General features: G+C 41.9%; 1 protein-coding gene across 1 annotated transcript in view; it reads left to right on the top strand.

Annotated features, from left to right (window-relative positions):
* Positions 1 to 18,752, top strand: part of MUC5AC (mucin 5AC, oligomeric mucus/gel-forming) — a 66,518-nt gene extending 47,766 nt beyond the window's left edge. Inside the window, exons 34-52 of the mRNA XM_066619489.1 lie at positions 90 to 298; positions 1,212 to 1,383; positions 1,530 to 1,780; positions 3,210 to 3,393; positions 4,431 to 4,623; positions 5,907 to 6,085; positions 6,953 to 7,022; positions 9,182 to 9,282; positions 10,284 to 10,315; positions 11,624 to 11,795; positions 12,158 to 12,262; positions 13,388 to 13,428; positions 13,750 to 13,872; positions 14,007 to 14,105; positions 15,291 to 15,419; positions 16,556 to 16,604; positions 17,353 to 17,361; positions 17,393 to 17,498; positions 18,512 to 18,752. Of these exons, the coding sequence (XP_066475586.1) occupies positions 90 to 298; positions 1,212 to 1,383; positions 1,530 to 1,780; positions 3,210 to 3,393; positions 4,431 to 4,623; positions 5,907 to 6,085; positions 6,953 to 7,022; positions 9,182 to 9,282; positions 10,284 to 10,315; positions 11,624 to 11,795; positions 12,158 to 12,262; positions 13,388 to 13,428; positions 13,750 to 13,872; positions 14,007 to 14,105; positions 15,291 to 15,419; positions 16,556 to 16,604; positions 17,353 to 17,361; positions 17,393 to 17,498; positions 18,512 to 18,752 (2,465 nt within the window). The remainder of the gene's footprint in view (positions 1 to 89; positions 299 to 1,211; positions 1,384 to 1,529; positions 1,781 to 3,209; positions 3,394 to 4,430; positions 4,624 to 5,906; positions 6,086 to 6,952; positions 7,023 to 9,181; positions 9,283 to 10,283; positions 10,316 to 11,623; positions 11,796 to 12,157; positions 12,263 to 13,387; positions 13,429 to 13,749; positions 13,873 to 14,006; positions 14,106 to 15,290; positions 15,420 to 16,555; positions 16,605 to 17,352; positions 17,362 to 17,392; positions 17,499 to 18,511) is intronic.
* Positions 18,753 to 25,070: the final 6,318 nt, after the last annotated feature.

Here is a 25,070-nt window from a genome sequence, read left to right as displayed (position 1 = left end):
GTTTTTCACTATTTCATTTTATTTTTCTCACAAATCAGACATCTTCTAATGTTGTTGGTATATAACATAGTCAATTTCTCTTTTTCTAGGTGAAATAATTTACAACAAAACAGACAGTGATGGCTGCCAGTTCTATGCTGTTTGCAGTCGAAGATGTTCTGTTGAAAGGTTCACTGTACCATGTGTAACAACAACAGAACCAAGTACTCCTGCTAAAACTACGACTCCCATCACTACCACTCCCACAACCGTTGTCACAACTCCAACTGGTTGTCCTGATGCTAAACCTCCTAGAAAGGTACTGATTTTTTTTACCTGCTTTGAAATACTTTTTTCCAAGGGAGTATCAAGTAGTAACAAGTTGGGACCCTGCAGATACTGTACTGAGTGAAAGAGTGAGATAACTGATACTTAAGAGTTGCATAACTGATAATCAAACAAAATGGACAAGCATTAACTAAAGTTGCCCTCTACCTTCATTTAGAGCTGTGTGTGTGTGTGTGTGTGTGTGTCTGGGCCTTGCACTACTGGAAATTGCCGTCTGGTAACTCAAGGCTCTTTGCAGCACAGCAAAAGTGAAGTCGCTATCACATGCTTCTGGGCTACTGCTGTAAATGGCCAGAGGTGTGGCAGCATGCCAGCAGCTCCAGGAGGCCCAGCCAGTGGCAGTAAGTTGGCAGTGGAGTTCTGTTGTGGGACGGGTAGGGATAGATTGGAGTGAGGAGGGCAAGGGCAGTTCAGGGGAAGGACAGGGTGAATGCCCGCAGCATCACTATATACCAGTATCCTATCCTCTCTGTTCGAACCTGCCCCTTAACTCTACTTCAGCTTATGCCAGCTATATAGCTTATGTCAGCTATACAGCTGGCATAGGTTGAGGAGACCCATAAGCCACCAGGAGACCTACCCAGAAGTAAAATATATTTTGACCTGCCTCCGGGAGGCCTCCTGATTCCCCCCCCCCAGTCCTATTGGCACAGCTGCCGTGCTATCATTGGTGGGGTATAGGTTTGGGCCCTAAATCTGAAGGTTGTCTTCTGTTTGTATAAGAGAGTACATAAGAGTTTGTGCAACCTTTTCCACAAACAAAATGATGGTTTCTACTATAGAACTGTACAAATGGAAAAGCTCTTATATTTGAGGAACAACAGTAGTTTCCACTTGTCTTCCATTCATTCTTTGGATCCAGCTTACCACCTCATTTTTTGCAGACGGGTGAGACATGGATATCCAACTGCACCAAATCCACATGTGAAGGAAACAACAACATTGTCGTAAGCCAAGTGACCTGTCCTCCGGTGCAGAAAATTGTCTGTCAGAATGGATACCCACCAGTAAAAGTCTTCAGTGAAGATGGCTGTTGTTACCACTATGAGTGTGAATGTGAGTGAACATGTGTGGCACATATAATAATACCATATGCTTTCACAGTGTATAAATTACAAAGAGAATTGTTCCTTGATCTCTGTCTACATTTTTCTTGACATCTAAAGTTCTCATTTTGCATTCATTTTCTTCTAATTTATCAGGTGTTTGTAGTGGCTGGGGTGATCCTCATTATATCACATTTGATGGAATATACTACACCTTCCTGGACAACTGCACATACGTGCTGGTGCAACAGATCACACCTAAATATGACAACTTCAGTGTTCATATTGAAAATTACTTCTGTGATGCAGAGGATGGACTTTCCTGTCCTCGGTCTATTATCATTCACTACAAATCTTCAACATTAGTGCTAACCCGTGAACGTTATAACAGAGTGGAGGCCAACAAGGTAAAAAAAAATTATGTAAAATGTCTGAAGTGCAACTACATTTGGAATACAGTGTACAATTCTGGTGGCCACATCTCAAGTATGGTATTGTAGAACTGGAAACAGTGCAAAAGAGGGCAACCAGAATGATCAGGGGGCTGGAGCACTTTTACTATAAGGAAAGGCTACCATGTTTGAGGCTTTTTCGTTTGGAAAAGACAGGGGATCTATGATTGAAAGTCTCATCCTATCCCCTGCCATACTATAGCATGCAGCTGTCCTGAAAAGGCACATACTGCATGCTGTGGTGGTGGCGGGGACTTGAAGGCAGATAGGAGTTAAGTAGAGTAAGTTAAGAGAGGTTTTTAAAAGAGGGGATAAGATCTGGGGTGTGCGACTGAAGCCAGATCCACCCTTCCCTCCCCCTCCCCACTTCCCAGTTTCTCCCCAGAAATGCCATGTGCATTCCTTCCCCTTCCTTCCCCACTCACAGCCCACCCCCAAAGCTGACTTCCTGGTTCCAAGGGATCCAGCAGGACCACTCCTGTGTGGTCGGCACCATCCACTCTTTCTGGCGGTTGTGATGTAGCACATGACAGCGCATCACGTTTTGCAATGCTGTAAGTCAGGCTGTGCTTCCAGAATGCAAGTTTCAACAGCGGAGCCTAATGATAGGATTGGGCCATGAGACTTATAGAATTGTGCATGGTGTGGAGAAACAGGTTTTTCTTTTTCCCATCTGTCACAGTACTAGAACCAGAGGTCATTCAATGAACTGATTGGCAGGAACTTTAGGACAAACACAAATAAAAACACAGCACTAAAAGCGATTGAAAATTTCATGGAGAACACGTCTATCAATGGCTAGAAGTCAGGGTGGCAATGTGCTATCTCCAAGTTAAGTGGCAGTCTGATTGCAGGGTGGCAATGGTGGGGGAGAAGTATGTGAGGCTGCATTCCTACCCATACTTTCTTGGGAGTAAGCGCCATTGACTTGAATGGGACTTACTTCTGAGTAGACATGCAAAAGATTGGTCTCTCATTCTCTCCTGCATTTGATCTTCCCAGAAGCAGCTGGTGGGGCATTGTGAGAAAGGGGATACTGGACAAGATGGGCCTTTGGCCAATCCTGCAGGGCCTTCCTTGTGTTCTTAAGTGCTTCTCTTAACCAATTGATTTCTAGCAAAAACAAGTCTTTCCTGCCACAGTTCCCATTGCCCACCCAACACTGTCACCCCTGATGATCAGGAGACTCTAGGTAATGGGATTCCATGAGGTATAAAGGGCTTCTGCGAGAAGAGAAACATGCATACACAAATCCTGTGTGTATGCAGAAATGCTTTTTGTGTGCTCATAGCTTATGTGTAAAAAGGTATGTACGTAAATATACATACCACCTCAAATAAAAGGGAATTACTTTACAGCCACAACATTTTTATCCTTTATGCAGATCATATTCAATGGTGAGATTGTCAGCCCAGGTTTCCAGAAAGATGGCATTTTTGTCTACATGCTTGGCATCAATATGGTGGCTGAGATACCTGAAATTGGGGCTGTCTGCACCTTCAGTGGTTTAATTTTCTCCATCAAGCTTCAATTCAGCAAATTTGGTGGCAATACTGAAGGACAATGTGGTAAGAAAGATGTTTTAATACCATTGAAATGAGTGCTGTTCCAGCAAACTTTTCTCCACTCTTTGGAATCATATTGTTGTTACCATTAGAGCTGAACCGACACAGACTTTTATATTTTGTTTTCACTTTTGTTATTGTCAAAAATCCCCTCTAGTTTTCTGCATCCTATCAACTTTCCTCTTAAGATAGGAACTGTTTTTATCCATAGACAGACATAGAATTGGAAAAAATACATTGAGATAAAGTTGGCATTTGCATCTTTGAAGAAAAGAAAAAAGGAATACAGACGTGCCCCCTGATCTGCGGGGGTTCCTTTCTGGAAACCCCCGTGGATAGGTGAAACTGTGGATACAGGTGAATGCCTGTCCCCACAGCCTGGACCCTCCAGAGGCAAGGGGAGTCCAGCTCCCCTCCCCTCCAGAGAGGCTTCTAAGCCCTGCATCAAGGTCGCAGGCATCCACCTGTGGCCTCAACAGTTCTCACAATGGCTATTTTCAGCCAAAAAAGTCACTACAGGATCAGCGGATACAGACCCCCCCATATTGATTCATTTCTCATCGAAATAATTAAAATGTTCCATATATCTGTGGCCCCAGCTCAGAATGTAAAGCTTAATATGTTTTGTCACTGATGTAAAGCATCCTGCTTTTATTAGGGCTGGGTAGGAATTTTTTTCTGTTATCCAAATTGGCTGTATATGGCAGTGTTTTTGCCTACCCCAGACTGGTGAGGAAGGGCAGGTGTGTTCAGTAGGTTTCATGCATTAAAATTGGTCACTTGTATTTAATAAAGTGGCCCAAGTTAAACCCAAGTGCAGTCTGATGTCTTTGTTGGGGGGCGTGAGTGTAAATAGAATGCCAGATGCAGGGGAGTGGAAGCAAGACGCAAGTATCTTGTGGTCTTGTGTGCTCCCTGAAGCATCTGGTGGGCCATTGTGGGATACAGGAGGCTGGACTAGATGGGCCCTGGACCTGATCCAGCAGGGCTCGTTTTATGTTCTTATGCTTTCATTTCTCATTCTGTTTTGCTTCCTCCAGGTACATGTACAAATGATAAAAAAGATGAATGTCGCTTACCCAGTGGTGAAATTACTGATTGTCCTAGCATGGCTCCCCATTGGAGAGTTCATGATGACAAGCAGAAGTACTGTTTACCAGGAAATATAACGGTTACACCATCTCCACCAATACCCTGTAAAGCTACACCTCTGTGCCAGAAGATTATGAGCGAGTAAGATGGAAAACTAATTTAATTTACTTTTTCCTATCAAGAGAGTATAATATTGAGGATATCATGAAGAAGTGGGAGAGAAAATTATGTGGCTTAGACTGGAAGGTTTAATCCAGGTTTGGGAGATCACCTGAAGGTATTGCATAAAGTAGTATTGAAATTGCATGAGCCTCAGAACAATGGATGCAGTTACATGTCTGGTCATCACTAGGGAATCTAATGGAGCAATCCTATCCAAACTTACCTAGGAGTAAGCCTCATTGACTATAATGGGACTTCCTGTAAACATGCATAGGAGTGGGCTGTTAGGGCCCAATTCAATCCAACTTTCCAGAGCAAATGCAGCCATGCCAATCGGGTAAGTGCTGCATCCTGCAATGGGGGTGGGGAAGTCATGGAGGCCTCCTCAAGGTAAGGGACACTTTTTCCCTTACTTCAAGGCTGCATTGCAACTGCATCAGTGCTGGAAAGTTGGATATGACTGGGCCCTATAAGAAAATGGCTATTCAAGAAGCCACTTGAATTCAGGTTCTGAACACTCCTACCCCTAACTTCAAAGGTCAATGCCATGGAACATAACATACGCATAGAACTCTAGCTTCACACCCACACCTGCATATCAAACCACCAGGTACAAAACCAGGAGCAAGTCAGAAGTCTGACATACTATTTTTTAAAAAAAAGTTAATATTAATATTATTGTTATTATTTGAAACTTGCTTCTACAAATATGATACAAGTACAGACCATATTCCTAAGACTCCTAAGAAACTGTACAGTTTATTCAGCTAATTATGCATTAAAAGCACACCTGTTGTGTACTGTCTTTCTTCCAGAAGGCAGCACTTTTGTTGTGGAGTTGGAGTATATTCTGGGAAAATTAAATTCGTTGCCATATCAGGACGTGTTTGTCATACTGCTGAATTTTAAATCAGTAAAAGCAGACTTTCTAGTGAGGTTCTGCACTGTGAGAATTGAGTACAATCCTGAGGTTGTTCAATTTCCTAGTTTCTACATTTCATTTGGGGTCCATTTAGGCCAGTGATCTCAGGGAAACACCCATTAAGTGAGAATGCCCCTGCAACTGCAAGCCTCCTTTCCGTATTAAAATGCTAATAAAGTGGTCCTGTCTCAAGTGTTCATTGGATGGTAACCAGACAATCTACATTTCATCTGGGGTCCATTTAGGCCAATGATCTCAGGGAAACGCCCATTAAATGAGAAGGAGAGTATACTTGTTAAAAAATGAATTTTCATATCATGTGTTTCTGGTTCCTTTTCAGCATCTTCTCTGAGTGCCATAAGATCATTCCTCCTCAACCCTACTTCCAAGGTTGTGTCTTTGATGCTTGCCACATCGAAAATGTCTCTATGCAGTGTGCTGGCTTAGAGATGTATGCTTCTCTCTGTGCCTCTAAAGGCATTTGTATTGACTGGAGAAACAAGACTCAGGGTGCATGCCGTAAGTACTCAAGTGTCAATCAACATCACAGTTCATTCATAAATTATAAGGTAAAGAGAGTCTTACTTATGAAATGGGTTGAAACTTGTCAGTTTCATTTCTTTTTTTAGCATACAGATGTATCTGAGCAGATACCAATTTAAAGAATAACGTATGGCAAGACTAGAATGTATAGCATCATGGAGAGGACATACTCAAGGCTGATAATCTTTGCAAGTGCAAATTTGATGAGACTTTACTATGGTACATGTGCAAATAAGATCCAGAAAGGCCATTAGAAGTGACTTCTGATTTACTTAACATTCCAAAGTTATTTCATAATTATTTCAGGAATGTGTCATGAGTCTTCCAGCTTCATAGAAAGCATATTAATGTAAAAAAAAATTACAAACATGAAGTCTGTACAGTAATAATATAGCATATGTTAATGAAACCTTTCTGTCTCGGAAAGTTAGATTTCTTTGCTTTCTTTGTGTTTCCTTCTCACTAATTTTTCTTTCATTTAGAGCCCAATCCCATCCAATGCTCCAGGGCTGATGCAGCCACAGTGCAGCCTTGAGGTAAAGGAACAAACGTTTCCTTACCTTGAGGAGGTCTCCTTGACTGCCCCACTACAGCTGGGACAGTTTGCACAGCTGCACCCGCGCTGTAAAGTTGGATAAGATAGGGCTCCCAATCTATGAGAAAATGTAAATGAATTAGCATGTAGAGATAAACACTGGCAAACCTCAGATAATTAATTACTGTCTCAGTTAACAGGAGAAAAAGTGAGGAACAAATCATACAGAAGCTCTTTGGAAATGTAATATATATGTATATAAATTCATCTTTATGCTTACCTTGGTTCTTTTCTCCTATTACTTGTAGCATACAGCTGTCCGGCAAACAAAATATATGACCCATGTGGCACTCTCAATCCTCTCACCTGTGATACACGGTAAGGAAAGAACGTAAGACCTGTATGTCTGTTTCATTTTAGTGGGCAGAATTAGATTGGTACAGAAAATAGTAGGTTAGATTTGAACTGAGGAAGCATGGATTCAAATTCCTGCTTAGCAGTAAGGTATGCTCTTTGACTTTGGCACCAGGGATACTGTGGAAAACTGACATCAGAACTTTGAATTGTGCTTGGAAACAGACCGAGAGTCAGTTTAGTTCTTTTGGCCCTGGCAAGTTGTATTCACAATGATAAGTTTCAGCTTGTAGACCTATTCCTATTTCTTGAACTACACTTTCTAAGTAGTCTTCAAGGACAACTACAGTTACAACGCGTTCCCATACTCTAACATGGACTCTAACATAGAGTACAGATAACCATAGTTAAGCTTTCTCTGCCCAGTGTGCCACAGAGGTCATGGGCTTCCAGTGACCAAAATGGAGATAGGAAGATCCCCCAGCCTGACAATTTGGTTGCTTAGGTCAGCCCCATCCAGAATACATTTAGCATCATTGCCTTAGAGACTTTATGGACCACATACCAAAAGCATGTCCATCTTGTCAGGACCAATTTTCATCATTGTCCTTCTTCCAGTCTATTACTGATTCCAGTCACTTGTTTAGCATTTTTACCAAGAGGTCCCCATCTGAGACAGATGTAAAATAAAAACAGGTGTTATCTGCATATTGATGACACCCAACCCCCAAATCCTGGAAGATCTCATTCAGTTGCTTCATGCAGATGTTAAAAAGCATGAAGATAACTTTGCTGGATCCCATCATATTATTAATGTTCCTAAACACCAAACTGCATGGCCTATCCAGAGGGTATTACATAAGAACATAAGAACAGCCCTGCTGGATCAGACCATAGGCCCATCTAGTCCAGCTTCCTGTACTCACAGCAGCCCACCAAATGCCCCAAAATGGTCTATGCCATCATTTCTCAACATTAATCCCCTGCTGTACCACTTCACAGGATCCACCTATTGGAAATACCACCAGAAGTAACTGGTGATGACGTCATTGCCAGTTACTACAGGGTTGAGAGGCCAGATGCAATATGGTAAACACCAGTGAGAGGCTCAGGGTGGACAGGAGGGCTTTTTAGAGTGCATGAAAAGCATACTTTAGAGCTCTGGCCACTAAGCCAAATCTCCTACTGATGTTTGTTATGCCATGTCACTCGTCTCGCTGCCAGGCAGCAGATGTCCGGGGGATCCCACAAGTACCACCAGGCACCATCTCAAGTCCCACTGGTGGTATCCGTACCACTGGTTGAGAAACACCGGTTTATGTGAACAAAAGAAACCAAGAAGAATTAAGAAGGCTGCAGTCCTTTTCTTCTCCAGGGTTAGGCTATTCATCAGCACTGGCATTCCTGAAAGGGGGGAGGGCAAAGCAGTACATTCTTCAGGTGCTGGGATGCCCATGTAAAATGCCCCTCCCCCTTGGCTTCAGAGCCATTTGGGAAGGCAAGAGCAAAGCAGAGAGCTGCAACTGGCTCAGAAGCCAAGGAGGAGGGGTTGCTTTACATGCCTGAAGAAACGTACTGCTTTGCCCACCCCCCTCCAAGAATGCCGGTGTCCATCAGCATGACCAGGGCAGTTTCTGTGTCATAAGCAGACCTGAAACAGGAATGAAATTGATCCAGCCCTGGGGCCCAAGGAGGCTTTCTTCAGGAGTGGTCTCACAAACACCACATTTGGGACTGTGTACCACATTTGGGACTCTCTTGTATTGAGGCATTTAATACCTCCTTGACCTTGTTGTTAGTCCTCAGGTCCTAGGAGGCTCTAGCTGTCAGTCACCCTCTGCTGATTGTTCTAAGCTAGAATGACACAAGGTCAAGCAGTCATCTAGTAGACTGCATCCCTCCAATCATTTTGTCTACATCCTCAGGCCGCTACAACTGAACTGGAACTGTAAAATAGGACTAATTGTTGTTACGGACATGTCCATTAAGTGAACTAGTGAAACCATAGCATTCATGTTGAGGCAGATATGAGCTGTTTTATCCTCAGAGTGCTTAGCAAGCATGTTACGAACAGACTCTGTGCATCTCTCTGTAGCCGTTATTAGAATGTGGAAACTACACATTAGATCTTCATGGTGCAAAGAAGTTTTACTATTCTAACCCCTCCTTATTTTCCACTGTAGAGCTTTACAACTTAGTGGCTCTGGCATAACCGAAGGTTGCTTCTGTCCTGAGGGAACCAAACTCTTCAGCTCCTACAGTGATATATGTGTCTCTGAATGTGGTAAGTATTCATATTTTAAGGGCAGAAAAGGTATCACACTGTGGAATGATAAACAGTCCCCTCTTTGCTGATGGAAACACCCACAGGTGTTTCCTGGGTTCTCCTGATTTCCTATTACCCCTCTGATTATTTTTGCTGACGTTATTGTGTTGATTTTCCCTTGGATTGTATCAATTGTTTTAAATGAATTTTGTAAGCCACCTTGAGTTCATAGTGGCAGAAAAGATGGGTGCACATTATTGTTATTATTTGATTAGTATTCCATAGAAACATTGTTCAAAAGCCAAGGAAAAGTTATTTCCAGGAACTAAGGTTGCAGTCCTATGGGAGTAAGCGCCATTGAACACAATGAAACTTACCTTTGAGTTCTCATCCATAGGATTGCACCAGGAATTAGTTATTAAATCATGAGGGCTAAAACATGCATTTCAGGTTACAAGGGAGATGCTTTTGTTATGTTCAGCTCTATAAATAATATGTAGGATGTGCCAAAATTGTGTTCAGCAGAAAGTGTGATGCTCAGAGCAGAGGCATTTTGTCACAGAACATTTTACACAGACTTCCCATACCTGGGAAATATTATATGGCCAATGGTATCACAAGATTCAGTAGATCATCGATGGGGGTCTTTATAGATGGATACTCTTCCATTCTTATGAAAATGAGAAACCATCAACATGACTTCCACAATTGCTCTAGTATGCTGCAGTAGATGCCTTCCTGTATAGCTCAGAGTCTCAGGGCACAAGCCTAACCAGACCTACTCAGAAGTAAGTCCTATTTTGTTCAATGGGGCTTACTCTTAGGACAGTGTGGTTAGGATTGCAGTCTCACCAGCATGTAATGTTTAAAACACTTTTATACTGCCATTTGTCTCAGAAAACCCTGTAGACGAAACTAGATATTATAGCTAGTTTCCACAATTTAGTGGCCTGTTCTCTATATTAGCACTACTCGTTGGCTACAAAATCTTCATCTTTATATTATTATATTTCTTTCAGGTTGTATTGGACCAGACGGGTTGCCGAGAGCGGTAAGTATCAAAATAATTATGCTTAATGAAATGTAAATGGGTGAGCTCAGAGGATGTTGGGAGCATCATGAAAACTGAGCTTTTTCAAGCATTTTACAACTTTTTGAAGGCAAGAGAGAGGATTGCTGCCTTTGTGTCACTCACAGCTGCTGTCAGCAACAGAATCCATTGCTGCACACTTGTACAGCACAGAAATGAGAGGGGAGATGGTACTGTATGGGCATGATATGAATAGGCCATTGATCTTCAACAGTCTAGATTTGGAAGCCAAGAGACTATAGGATACAATCTTATTTCTGAGATATCTGCACTTCAAATCAATAAAAAACCTGAATGAGTGTCAGTAAGTAGGATATAGAAAAGCAATCATGATGATGATTATGTGCAATCACAAAGACTGTCATAGAACCATCTGCGGTCGGCTCAGAACTTTGATATTTATATGCAGATAGATATAAAAGTAGTCTGTTCAACAAGCGGCTGAACTCACTTCACTTAGCTCCTAGAGGATGTCACTGTGGTTACTGTCAAGTGTGTTGTGCATCATCACATAAGATATCTTTAGAACTAACACATCTTCAGAGCTAATCAGCTTTGGGGGTACTTAAAAAGTTTACCTGAAAAAGCGGTGTTATAATTGCCAAGGACTTGCACAGAACTCTTTCTTCAGCTTGTGTGGGAGGGCAAATCCCTCATGTTCACAGTGATTTGCATGATGCATCTTGAGTGGGGATCAGGAAGCATAAGAAATGTGTGAGTGGCAGAGAAATGTGTGAACTGTCCCCATGCTTGATCATGATCCCACTTCTTTGGACATTAACAAAGAAGCAGAAACAAAACAGGATGACTAACACTCTCTTCCTAGCAGAAGATGGAATGACTGGAGCGATTTTTTGTCTTCCGTGTGTGTGTGTGTGTGTGTGTGTGTGTGTGTGTGTGTGTGTGAGAGAGAGAGAGAGAGAGAGAGAGAGAGAGCACAAACATCTTCTTAAGAGATATTCTCTGTTCTTTCTTGCCCAGGAGTGAATACCTATTTTAAGATGTCACTTGCTATCCACGGTTTTCACAGATATTTACAGTTTCAAAACAAAGCATATCAAAACTTTGCATCTCTGGGGGAAGGCATTTTAATTGGGCCATCTTTTTAGTCAATCAGGATGTTTTTTAATCAGTCAATGTGCCTGCTTATCAACTATACATTCTAAACCTAATGCCTGTATATACGTATATTGAGGAATCACTTTCTAACATGTTCCATGACTTTCAGTAATATGAATCTGATTTTCTTCTAAATATCACTTTCCACAGCCTGGGACAACCTGGACCAGCAACTGCCAGGATTGTACTTGTGAGAGATATTCTCTTAATGTGCGGTGTACACCAAAAACATGTCCAGCACCTGCCCCAGTGACCTGTGAATTTGAAGGCTTTATACCTGTCACAGTAACAACATCAGATTGCTGTCCTCATAAAGAGTGCAGTAAGTACAATCCCTTGAATATTTGAAACCAGAGGTGTGCTGTGAATATCTTCTTTGAAAATTTTCAAAATGGACACTCCTTTAACTCAGGGAAAAGCCAAATAATTTAGGTGTGCTCCAGTTTGGTGGTGGTCCTGTACTGTTTGAGCATTGTGGCCCATCTGTTTAATGTTACAACCGTATTGTAAGCATGTGTAGCAGCAACAGGGGAACCTATCAGTGTCTGCACGATTAGAACCTGCAGCAAATGTTTCACTCAACAGCATTGGAATGTTGAGAAACTCCTTGTACATATTTGTTATATCAGAATATCCAACATTAATTTCATTTATTGAAAATTTTTCTTATCTTGTGTTATATAGGGTGCAACACTACCTACTGTCCCAAATCTACCCAGTCCTGTCCACTGGGATATGAATTAAAACAACAAAAACTTCCAGGAGACTGCTGCGTGGATTCCATTTGTGGTAAGCATTGAACCATAAGCAGAAGACAGTCCATTGAAAGCAGTCCATTCATATCCCCACATTGCTCACAAACAGCCATTTTGCAGGTGACTAGTAGCGTAGCTATGGGGGTGCAGGGGTAGCAATTGCCCCAGGCAACAAGTTTTAGGGAGGCAACAACCTGAGTTTGACACTAATGGCCAAAATTGTGGAAACCTTGGTATTTTCTAATAATACCATCATGTTATATATGTTCATTGTGGAATTTAAGGCAGAATGCAGTGAAACAAATGGTGTCAAAATATCTCTATTCTATCAAATGTTATACCAAAAAACCAGAAAATAAAAACACAACTGCATTATGTAATGAAAACTGGATTTTTTAAAACTCAAAACTGACCAATGAGACTGATTGTTCCAAGAGCCAATTAGGTGTAATAGCAGAGAATCAATAAGGTGTTAATATGGGGGGAGCCTAGGGGGGAGGTGGCAGAGCAAATGGGCAGTGAGCTGCTGGGGGGAGATGAATTTTCCCCTATTTTCACTTTTTTAAAAGACTGGGCATGACATCACTTCTGGAGCATCATTTTGAGCTCAGCACTGGGCTACATGATCATTAGCTACACCACGGAAGCTGATGGACAGCCCAATCCAGCGCAAATCCCAGCATAGCAGTGCAGTGGGATCAGCATTGGCTGCACTGCATTCTGGGCTTGAATTTTGCAGGCTGGCAGTCTCCATGGGGTAAAGGGAAATTGTCCCCTTGTCCCAGGATAAGCCCCAGCATCCACAATGGGACAGCTTGGACCTGCGCAAGTCCTCATTGCCTTGTGTCAGCAGATCACACCCGGGAAGGGGGATAGGATTTGGCACGCACAGCTACCGCTGATCCCCCCCCCTTCTCAGCCTGATCACATATGGTCATTGCCCTTCCCCTGCCCCCTTCTCCCCCCTCCCCTCCCCCCGTCCTGATCTGCCAGCATGGGGCAACATGAACTCACAAAGGTCCACTTTGAACATCTCCAACGGAAAGGGGAAAGGCGGGTTATAAATATTTTAAATCAATTGTACCAGCACGGTTGTTGACCTTTATTCCATTCTGTTCATTCAAGATAAATTTAAGATGTATGTATTTCTGTTTTTTAGTGAAATTATCAGGCTGCATTGACAATGAAATATTTTACAAAGTAAGTACATTCCCCAATTAATATAAACACAATTTTAAAGTGTTTGTGTGTGCGCACTCATGCAAGAGCACACTCGCCCTTTCTCACCACCTCCTGTCAGTGCAAAATGTTGCTACTTTTATTAAAACTCTTTTGACTACCCTTGATATTTCTCAGATATTGTAACTTCAGTTTTTATTTTATGCCAAGTCTGGGAATAACCTGGAGATGTACTGAACCCTGCTAAGAAATACCACGGTTTTATCAAAGTTCATTTGGTTTTCTGATTTGTGGGATCAGGTTAGGATGATTTACTACTATTTTTCTTTTGTCCTCCTTTAGCCTGGAGCAGTAGTTCCGAAAGGCCTCTGTGAAATATGCAAATGCTCCCCTGAAGAAGATCCAGAAACCAAATTGTACGCTGTGGAATGTGTTTCTCTAGCATGTGACACAAATTGCCCAGTGGTGAGTTATGCCCGCTTTGCATTTTTCCCTTACTTTCCATCTACCTACTCACTCATCCACCCACCAGTTTTCTGAAAAAAGAATAAAAGTGTCTTTGCTCTTACAACTGTCGTTCTGTATTTTCTCAAACACAGGGCTATGCTTACAAGGAAAAATCTGGACAGTGCTGTGGTGAATGCACCCCAGTCGCTTGTGTACTGAGACTGAGCCCTAACGATGTTCATGTTATACAGGTATGCAATGTTTTGTGAACAGTGTTGTACTTTCCTGCTTCTTGGCTTATCACACTCACATGCAGAGGTGTATAAGATTGCAGGTTGCAAAGGGTCTAGATTTTTTGTGCAACAATAACCATTATTTCTGCACGATTACTCACATTTGTACCTCACAACCCTAGTCTTTTTCCCTGCATCCGCTGCCGTCTTCCCCACTCACTTTTTAAAAAAACTTCTTGGGAGCAGCAGCTAGACTATATTTCATTTTTGAAACTCTAAAATAAGCCATGTGCCTTGATGGCACTGTATAAATAATAAACAAAGCTGCCATATCAGACTTTTGATCCATGTCACCAGGATTGTCTACTTTGACTGGCAGGGGGCTCCCCAAGTTCTCAGATGGTGGTCCTTCCAAACCCTGTTGCAACCTAAGATCTCTCTGCAATTGAGTCTTCTGCATGCAACGCATATACTCTACCTCTGAGCTGTGGCCCATCCCATACTAGACATAAAGGTTAAAAATATTGTGTAGATACAACATGAAATAAGGTTCCACCTTCAGAGTTCTTTGTGGGATACCCTGATGGGTATTTTAAGAGCAGACTTCTGGGCAACCTCAAGGAAATGTCACAAGGCCGAATCCTTTCGTTAAAGCTGATGGAAATGGTGCTGTTTGGCAGAGTGATATTGAGATATATCCCACAATTCTAATGTTCAGGAGACAGAGTGAGTGTATATGTATATAAAGGAGAAAGAAAGTGCATGTGTGCATATGTACTTTGAGGACGGAGACTCGGAAACAGGGAAGGTTCTTGGTTTCAATACCAAATTCATATGTATAGACCCCTGTCCTTCAGCTGCATAATATGCACAATGTGGAATACGATGGCAAAAACAAAGGACAGTTTTATGACGGTAGTTCAGGACAGCTGAGCAGAGACAAGCAAGTGCATTATACGAGCTGGGAGCACAAAATATGTAGGCAGAAGAACATTTTCTTCAGCGTTGCTTAATAAGGAGACCTACCCAAAGAATAGTGTGATAATTCTTTTGCTAATTCTGCAGAAGTTCTACACAATCCTTCTCAAAACTCACCTGTCAAAAACATCCCTTTATTTCCCCCCCCCCCCCATAAGTGTGCCTTGGTAATAAACATGCTCGGTCTGCCTGTAATAATACAATTAAATTTATGACTGCTTTCAGCCTGGAGAAACCTGGCACCTTCCAGGAGACAACTGTACCTTCTACCAGTGTGATACTATTGAGGGTCAGTTTGTTCCTGTCACTGTCAAGAGAGGCTGCTCTGAACTAAACCCACCTGACTGCTTACCTGTAAGTTACCTGAACAGCCATAAACTTTCTCATCTATTGGTTTGATTAGCTGAGAGCATGATTGTCTCAAAAATAGGGTGAATCATACATGGGCTTGATTAGCTCATTTGGAATTATCATGTCTATTTAAGCAGGGAAGCAAAAGAAAATTCTGCCAGTCTGTCACCATGGACACCTAAAAGGACAGTCCTGGTGCCTCCGCTGCTGAAGAGATGCAGGTTTCTCTTCCCACACATGTTGCTCTGTATGGGGTGTGCCCACTTTCCCGTTACAATTCCTCAGTTCCTATCACCAGCCACCAGTGACTGTGCCATTTAGCATCTGAGACCAAAAAAAAATTTAACACCCTTCCAGTTCCAGCACTCTCAGTTTTAGCAAAAACACAAGTCCATTTCTAAGGCCTCCAACAGGTCTTCTGAGGGTTGGCCTTCCTGGCAATTGTCCCTCCTGCCCTCTCTCGGCTACTCCACTTCCAGGCCAGCATATATAAGCATATTACCAAGTCTAAAAATACTTCCTTCACTGCACTATGTGAACATAGTCTCTCATACATCAGTGGCTTACAATGCTCAGAAATTGGTTCAAGCCTTAAAAGCAATTCCTAAATTCTGCTGTTCCATCTTCCTAATTTTGCTTTTGTCAGGGATCTAGTTCTTTGACCCCCCTCCTCTGCCTTGGAATTTACATACATCCTTTGCCTCCAGTGCCATGTTTTGCACCCAACACCTATTGGTGACCAACTAGCAAGTCGCCTGCAAGGATGAATCAACAATTGATAAAAAACAGAGGCAGCATAAGTTGGATGCTTATGAGTACTCTCTTCCCATCCATGAGCTATCTGGCTTACTTCATGGCACCTAGGAAGTGTGGATCACTGTTCTTAAGAGAATTAGTGGAAATGCTAATATATAATTGTATATATAATTACTGTGAACATACTTAATATTTATAGCGAGCATTCTGTGTACTGTGACTGACAGTGTTCTTTAGATCTGTGTGGTTTGTCTCCCTTTGCTGAACCCCTTTGGGGCACCCCAACTCTAGTGTAGATCTGTCACTAGCAAATTGTTTGCTCTGCAGAAGTGATGATCTTGATATCTGCAAATGAAGTTCTAAATTATTCTCTCTTATTTCAGGACGATATAGTAATAAGTGAAGATGGTTGCTGCAAGATATGCAGTTCACGTAAGTCACACCAAAAATGTTAATACAAACAACAAATTTGGCAAGGTGCATTAAATGGCACCTTTAGCCATCTGGGGTTACATCTGGGCAACAAGTGAGCAAATAACATATCTGAGCAGAGAGAAAGTTGGAAGCATTGTGCTTCTGCACCTTCGGTGCAAGCTGTGGAGCTAATACTTTGAAAAGAGACATTGGCCGCAATCCTCACCAATTTTCCAGCACTGGCATAAGAGTAATGCAACTCTAAGCTAAGGGAACAAACATTGCCTTACCTTGAGGAGGCCTCCATAACTGCCTCCTAACTGCAGGATGCAGCACATGCCCCACTGGCACAGCTATGCCTGTACTGGAAAGTTGGTTAGGATTGTACCCATTGTTATATTCAAACAAACAGCACAGGGTTCCATGTCTCCAGTGCTCAGCTGATGTAACTAGGTCAAGAAGACCCACCAGCCTTTCTGAGTATGTTCACTTTCAGAACTAATGCCATCCAAGTAGACATTCCATCAATACCTCAGGAAAGTATGACTGGCTGTTTTCTGAGAAGAATGAAGTTCGCAAAAACGTTCTTCCCTTCTATATGTCCTCAAGCATAAAGAAGTACAGGGTTGCCTCATTACAATTAAAATAGGCAGACCTCCATTCCCCTATCCACACTACCTCACACACATTTACACTGATGTACACACACATATATCTTAACTTCCTCAGCTTCCTATTCGGTAATGTTTGCGATGACATAGTCAAGCTCTTTCATGTCGGGTTTTTTCCTCCCACAGGGAAAAAAGATTGCATTCCAAAGCCGATCTCAAAAGTTGTCAGACACAATGGCTGTAATTCTTCTACACCTATAGAGATAACATCCTGCAGTGGCAACTGTAATAGTTCCTCAAAGTAAGTAGAAGCAAGAACATTGCTCACTCCCCTTGTAAAGCACTTTCAGTTTGGGTCTCTTAAATCCTATTTGTTTCTATTGTCTAGTTGCTCAGTTGAATTCCAGGCTAGGATTACTTTTTGGAAATTGTACTGGAGGAGCAGAGTAGTTTATGTTAGATCTCAATGTTGTGCTTGTTTGACAGGTGATTTTAGGGAATTTGCATTGCAGATCTGTAGTAATATGCAAGATCACTATGGCCAAAAATATTGCAAAGAAATCCTTCTGACATTATGGAATACAAATGCAAAGTATTTATCCAAGATCAGATTCCAGTACATTTGTGCAAACAGAATTATGAAGGTGGATAGTATTCCAGGAGCATCAATCCCTTGCTCTAAGTCAAGATGGGTAACCTATATCTCAAGCAGCCATTTCAGTTACCTGTCCAGCACATCCTGGAATCTCTTCCAGGTTTATATATAACGTAATTTACACCCATTAGTTACAATAGTCTAATCTTGATGTTACCATGGCATGGATCGCTGTGGCCAGGTCTGCATGATCCAGGTACCCAGCTGGCACATCAAATGAAGCTAGACAGGGGCCCCCTGGGTCACAGCCACCATCTGGAATCCAGGATACCTACTAATAGATATTTGAAAGCTATCATCATGTTTTCTCCTTCTTTTCTTGAAGCGTGATCAGTTCATCACATTGTTCATCACATCACATCATATTTGCTTCCTTTTTTCCATTTTTTTTCCTTTGTTGACTGCAAGGGCTAGAAACTTGAGTTTTGTTGTTGTTTTACTGTAAACTACAATCCCATTCTGCATTCTTTACTTTTTCTGTGTTCCTGGAGAATCAAAACGTACAACAAAGTGTCCTTTGTTTGTAGTAGAAAGTATTGTAGTAGAAGACGAATTGCTTCCAGTGTAGACAAACATTTGATGAAAACCGACCATGAATAGAGCTGTTTTTGCAGTAGTGAGTCTAAACCTTTCCTTGTTTTCTCTTTGTGTCCATCCAGATATTCTTTTGAGGCTAATGCAATAGATCACACATGCAAATGCTGTCAAGAACTCAAGACCAGTAAGAGGCAAGTGACCCTGATATGCCCCGATGACTCCACCCAGGACTATTCTTACATCTATGTTGAAGAGTGCGGCTGTGTGAGCAGCCCATGTGGTGTCCATGCCACTCCGACACCAGGACAGCAAGAAGAGCAGGAACAAGAGCAGGATGAACAGCAGCAGCAAGAGTATGCCTAGACATAATCATAAACAATGATCAAGACTAAGAATGAACAGAAACTCGATTAAAATGAATCTTCTTGTCTTAAATAGCCAAGTATCCAAAGCAGCATCTTGAACAGACAAATGCATTTCTTTTCTTGTTATTCCAAATCTCTTCTCAGCAGAAGGATCTTTTCTGGTGTCAAACACTAAGAAATGCCAAGGCTTGTTTTAAGTGACTTTAGTCGGGACTGTGCTTGAGTGAGACTAAACTATCCAGCTCCAGGCAACTTGGGAAAGGGGAGCTCTTCATGTCATTGATTAGGCTGAGGGTGAGGAAATAAGGACTTTGGCTGATTTTTTTTCCCTTGCAGTACAATGACTCCAATGTTAACTAAGCATTCTGAGTAGCCAGGCACAAGAGTTTCCACCACCAGTTGACATAGACTGGTCATTATTTGAGAGGAGAATAACCATTACTGGGATCCCATTTAGTTCCATCCCAGCTTAAACTGGCGAAGATTTTCTATTTAAATGAAGCGCAATTGCAAAATGCAGTTCTCACTTGCCTAATTTGATGCTTCTTCTCAGCCATCATTTTCTTTTCCAATTCCTTCTTCCACACACTTTCGTCTTCCAAAGTTTTGGGGCTACAATTCTAGGAGATTATTTCTGGATGTATTCTTGTGAAAAAGAAAAGTCCCACCAAGTACTGCTGCTGCAAACGGCTCTCTGTTTACATGATCACATCAGCATAGTAATTGTATGAATATTTGGACTTTGGAAATGTTTAGTTTCATAATTGTTTACAGAATGAATATATATTTGCCAAAGCGTCATATTTTGTAAACCACAGTAATAAATAGCAGTAATATAAATTTTGTTCTAGGAAGGTGAATTATTTTTTAACGTTGTGCCATGAATATTTATTTGTTTCTGGAAAAACCGACCTTGGGGGTTATTTTCTTAACTGATATTGTCTGCCAACTGATACTTGGATGAGGGACATCTTCACCTTTTTAGTTTGTTTTTGTTTCTCTAGAACAGTTAAATGATCAATAAATTTTAGCATTTTGCAGCTGTTGTGCCCTTTGATTTCTTTGCTGAAGTCCTCCATGCTTCCCTTGTGATAGATGCTTTCCTTTGGCAATGCACTAGCGTGTCACTCAGCTTTGCCAATACAGCACTCTAGGGAGCTGCCAGGCATCAGTTTTCACCTACAATTATAACACTTTTATGAGTGACCATTTTGCTAACATGGCAGTATGCCAGAGACCCACCTCTCAGACAGCAGCTGCACCGCGCCTCTTGCTGATTGCTGCTATGCCACACAGTTACAGACTTGGCCCCTGTGTTGCTGTGGGCCCTGTGTGGGCCCTGTGTGGGCACAGGTTCACAATGCCGCTTCCTCCACAGCACACCACCCTCCTGGGATACTAACGTAGCTGAACTGAGCCTCGCACAGCATTTGGGACTGCTCAGAAAGACTTCCAGAATGCTCTTAAGCAGTATTTCCAGTTTCCTGGAAGTTTGGAGGATAAAGGGGAATTATTTACCCTTATCCCTATGTAGGCCTTCCACTCCACAACGGATCTCTGCAGATCTGTGCTATCTCTGTAGCTCGTGCAAGTCTGAAGACACAAAGGGGGAAGGGAGGCTGTGAAAAGATGGGATGGGATCAGGTGTGCTCCACTGTTACCAAATCTACCCCCTCCAACAGCATCCCCACCCCTGTTCCTCCACACTCCTCACTCAGTTTCATGCCCACCCCACCCCTGCCAATGTCTTACCTCAGTGCTTCTCAAAGTCCTACAAGGGAGTTGGGAGCACTGTAAGTTGTTGTGGGGAAGGGGGGAAGGCAGCAACGTGAACCCCAGAACCACGCTGCTGCTGGGGATGGGAGGAATTTGCCGCCCCGCCTGTAAAAGACTGAAAAAGGGGGGGGGAAATGGCACTTCTGGTTTTCGCAATGAAACATCTTACAATGGAAGGCTCTTGTGCTGTCATAACGTCCTGTGTTCAATAGCCCCAATACAAAATAGTATTGGGTTGTGAGAGGCCTTGCAATCAGAAACTTGCATCCTTTCCCAGTGTTCCGAAGGGTTTCATTGATTGAAAGAAGTATATATATATTCTCTGTCTCTGAATTCATACAGATATAAACAATGAGCCCAATCCTGTCCCACACCATTGATGACGATGCAGGGGGGTGTTAATCAGGAGGCCCAGGAAAGATAAAGAAAAAAATATTTTCCCCTTACCTTCCTGTAGGCCTCCTGATGACCTATGGGTCTCCTCAGACCCATACCACCTACATAGCTGACGTAAATCCAAAGAGTGAAAATGGGAGGAAAAGAGGGGATAGCATCCTGGCACATACTGTGGCTGGAATGGAGTGATGTCATGTGACGTCACATGATGGGACTTCCAGGAAAGTGACAGGAACATGAGTCCTGGCAGTCCAAGGCCCAGATAGGATTCAGCAGAAAGGGTTCACTTTAAAAAGGAGGCAAAGTAAAATACAGTGGTAAGATGGAATGGATATAATGCTTAATATTAACAATTTATTCTTAATGCAATAATGCCTGGGTTAAATGCAACTCTAGATCTGCCGAGAAGTGGTAAAATTTATTAGCAATACCAAATACTTGTAGTGCATCAAAAATTATTGTACAGATTGCACAGCAGGGCATCTTTTTCAAAACTGTTTCTGTAACATGTTGAAACAACACTAGAGGGCAACGTGTGTGTACTTTATAGCACTGCCTGCAACTGAGTCACATTACAAATTGAAGTGCCTGAGAGCAACACCTTATGATGCAATTATATTTAAACTTAATAAGTGAAATTCTGATAGAAAATGCTTTTCCAAGCCAGATAAACTTCCAGTATGACCTTTTAGTACTGAACATTTGTTTGCATACTGGAAGATCAGGGAAAGCAGGACCAAGATTTCCAATCTGTCAACAAGCAGAATAATTCTGTTCCAAAAATTTGTCCAACAAGAGAAACTTGCATGTTTTAACAATATTGGTGTTGTCACTGCATATGTAATGATCTGTGATTTCCCATTCACATTCATTGTTATAGATATGTGTCCCAAGCAGGCAGCAGGTTTCCAAATGTTATCATATATATAAAAATCAGAAGCTTGGTTTACATGCAGACTGCTAAAAACTCCAATGTACTCCCAGCAAATATGACTTGCATAAATTTGAAATCAGTTAAATTCCACTGAAATCAAAGGGACTAAGGGCCCAATCTTAACCCACTTTCCAGCACCAACATAAGGGTAATGCAACTTCAAGGTTAGGGAATAAACATTGCCATACCTTGAGGAGGCTTCTATGCCTGCCCCCCAACTGCAGGATGCAGCATATGCCCCACTGGCACAGCTATGCCAGTGCTGGAAAGTGGGTCAGGATTGCACCCTAACAGCCCAATCCTATCCACACTTTCCTGAGAGTAAGCCCCATTGACACGAATGACACTTACTTCTGAACAGGCATGCATAGGATTGGGCTGTAAGTGCCTAATGTATTTATCTCTCTATTTTAAGAAATATATCTTAACTTTCAATTAAGCAGTCCTAAATAGGTTGACAACAATATAAAATCAATTTTATAAAAGGCAAATAATGAACAATAAAATGAATTTTAAAAATAGCAGAAACAGCAGCAGCAAAACTAATCAAACCAAAAGTAACAAAACAATTAAATTGCTATACATTAAAAAAAAACAGTGTTAATTTAGCACCTGTTGCAAGTCCAGAGTTGCTGTTGGTGAGTGCTTCATCAGCCTAAGGAGGTGGTATCCAAAGTGTTTAGGATGAGACTGCAGATTCCTTAAAGAACTAGGATTGAAATGTGGGTATAGCTCCAGCATTGCCATTAGAAGCCCAAGTAGTGTCAGTGGCATGGAGCACCTTCCAACAGTAGAAACCCTTCAGGACATAGATTGCCTTGCAACAGTTATGCATAATGTGATAAGCCCCTGGTCAGACTACAGTAATGTAGTTTAGATGTGCCATTATTTACAAATGCATTTTTATTATCCTTGCTTTACTGCTGTTCTGCAGAACATCCAATACTAAAAAACCAAAATAAATTCAGAAGGTTAGTCTAAAAAGAAACATTTTGAGGCCCTAACAGAAGACTTCTAAAGGGGAGCCATTTGTAAATCTAAGGGGAGGGAATTCCATAAAGTGAGTGCCACTAACAAGAAGGTCCTAGATCTCGCTATTGTGTAACCTCTGTAAACAATGGCACATCTCAAAGTGCCTTCTCTGATGAACAAAGAGTGCAGGCCAGATTATACAGAAGAAGGCAGTCTCTGAAATATGCTGGCCTCAAGACTTAAAGGTCTTTAAAAGTTAAGAACATCATCTTGAATTGGGCCCAGAAATGACCCAGTAGCCAGTGCAGTTACCTGAGCAGTACAGTTCAACAGAATCAAACTGCCAATTTCCAGTGACCAAGCTGTTGCATTTTGCACTAAATGCAGTTTCTGAACCATCTTAATGTCAGTGGCAGTACTGACTCCTTCAAAGATGAATTAACCACCTTCCCTGTCCACACAGCCAGGCTCTCCTGGATAGATCTAATAATAAGCCATGCTGGACAAGGATCAAGTAGTCAGACAGTGTCACATTCCAAAGGATCTTGTCCATATCCTCAGGGATGACAAACCAAAAAGAACATCACAAAGCCAGGCTAACAGACATCAAGGGGACACCACCAGACCCTGTCAATGTGGAATCCAAGTTGTGATGGATGTGAGCAATTTTATCTGCAAAGTGCCTTATAAACTCCATGTGTGCCTCCTGATCAATTAGACAGACCAGATAGAGGAGGTCTCAGGACAAAGAAGATTCACTTTGCTGTCATCATCGCCATTGCTGCTATCACCACTTGGAGTAGGCTCTAAAATAAACTTTAGCCCCTGTTTGGTCAGACTTAACATGAGTTTTCTACTACTGTCATTCAAGTTGTCTGTCCTGTCACTTCATCATTTGCAACTCCTCTGTAAAACAGGAGGGAGCCTGTCTAAGATTTTGACAGGTTGCTCAGTAGCTGTGAAGAAGTTGGGTATTTTTATCAGAGAGATGTATTTACTACCTAGTGGTCAAAGTAATACTGCCACTTCTTTAAACTGTTATTTCTTTGAAATGCTAGGTTTTGTTACGAACAAGGGTGATTTAAATATCACTTTGGTGCCAAGGTCCGGAACTTCTTGTGGGTAGCTTATTTGCAACTCTATTTTATATTTCTGGCCTGGAGTTCAGCTTGTATTTTGTGGGTTATAAAAAAGATCCTTCTGGAGATATCAGCTTATCAGGCTGGATACTCCCTTTGTTCTTTTAGCTTGAGAGCTAAAGTGGGGGAGACGATGAAGCTGAGGAATACCATCTTGAGTTATATTTTGAGGGCCAGCTGCAAGGAAGAAAGTTAGGTATTCTGGATAATTAATCATAAGAACATAAGAAGAATCATATTGGATCAGGTCAAAGGTTCATCTAGTCCAGCTTTCTGTATCTCATAGTAACCCACCTGAAGCCTCAGGGAGCATACAAAGCAACAAAATATCTGCATCCTGTTACTACTCCCTTACAACCAGCATTCAGAGATAGGCAACCTCTAAAACCAGGAGGATGCAAATACCCATCATGGTTTTTAATCTGTGATTAACTTTTCCTCCATAAAGCTGTCCAGTTCCCTTTTAAAGGCATCTGGGCTAATCAAGATAAAATTGTACACCTGGCAGAGACTATGTGCCCAAGGTGCTGTCATTAGCTACCATGAATCAGCATTATTCTGACATTTTGATTGGCTCCTTGGTCTGTAAGTAATGGTCCTTCAGAGCTATTCTTTGCCCTGGTATTGGCCAGGAGGCAGACATGTCGGTAGTGTGGGCAATAAAGCTGAAGTAGCTCATCTTATATTTAGCTAGCATTTTTATGCTGTTTGGGAAATTTGTCCTCACCCTCTTATGATATTTTAGAAACTGCGTGCTTATTAACATTTTAATTCTTTACTTTAAAAGACAATAAGATAAAGTTTTTTAAGCCTTGTAGTGGTTATCTACACAGGCTTAAACTGTGTGGAAGGGTGTGTGGAAGGATCTAAGGAAGGATCTAGGAAGGATCTAAGGAAGGGTGTGTGGAAACTCACCTGCTTTTACATTGCTTTCAGTTGCTTCCACAGAGCTTACAGGATCCTTGCTGGCTCTCTCAAGAAGGAACTGCTGACTTTTTGTTGAGAAAGTGGTGGCAAGCTATCATTTTGAGCGCCCACTGAGGAGATATTCCCTTCGGGGAGTTGTTGGCATGTTTCTCCACCACTGTGTAGCTCCCCA

The sequence above is a fragment of the Tiliqua scincoides genome, chromosome 1 (assembly GCF_035046505.1).
Source record: "Tiliqua scincoides isolate rTilSci1 chromosome 1, rTilSci1.hap2, whole genome shotgun sequence".
Taxonomy (NCBI): Eukaryota; Metazoa; Chordata; class Lepidosauria; order Squamata; family Scincidae; genus Tiliqua; species Tiliqua scincoides.
The sequence above is the reverse complement of the archived record's forward strand: the minus strand, read 5'-3'. Positions and strand labels throughout refer to the sequence as shown.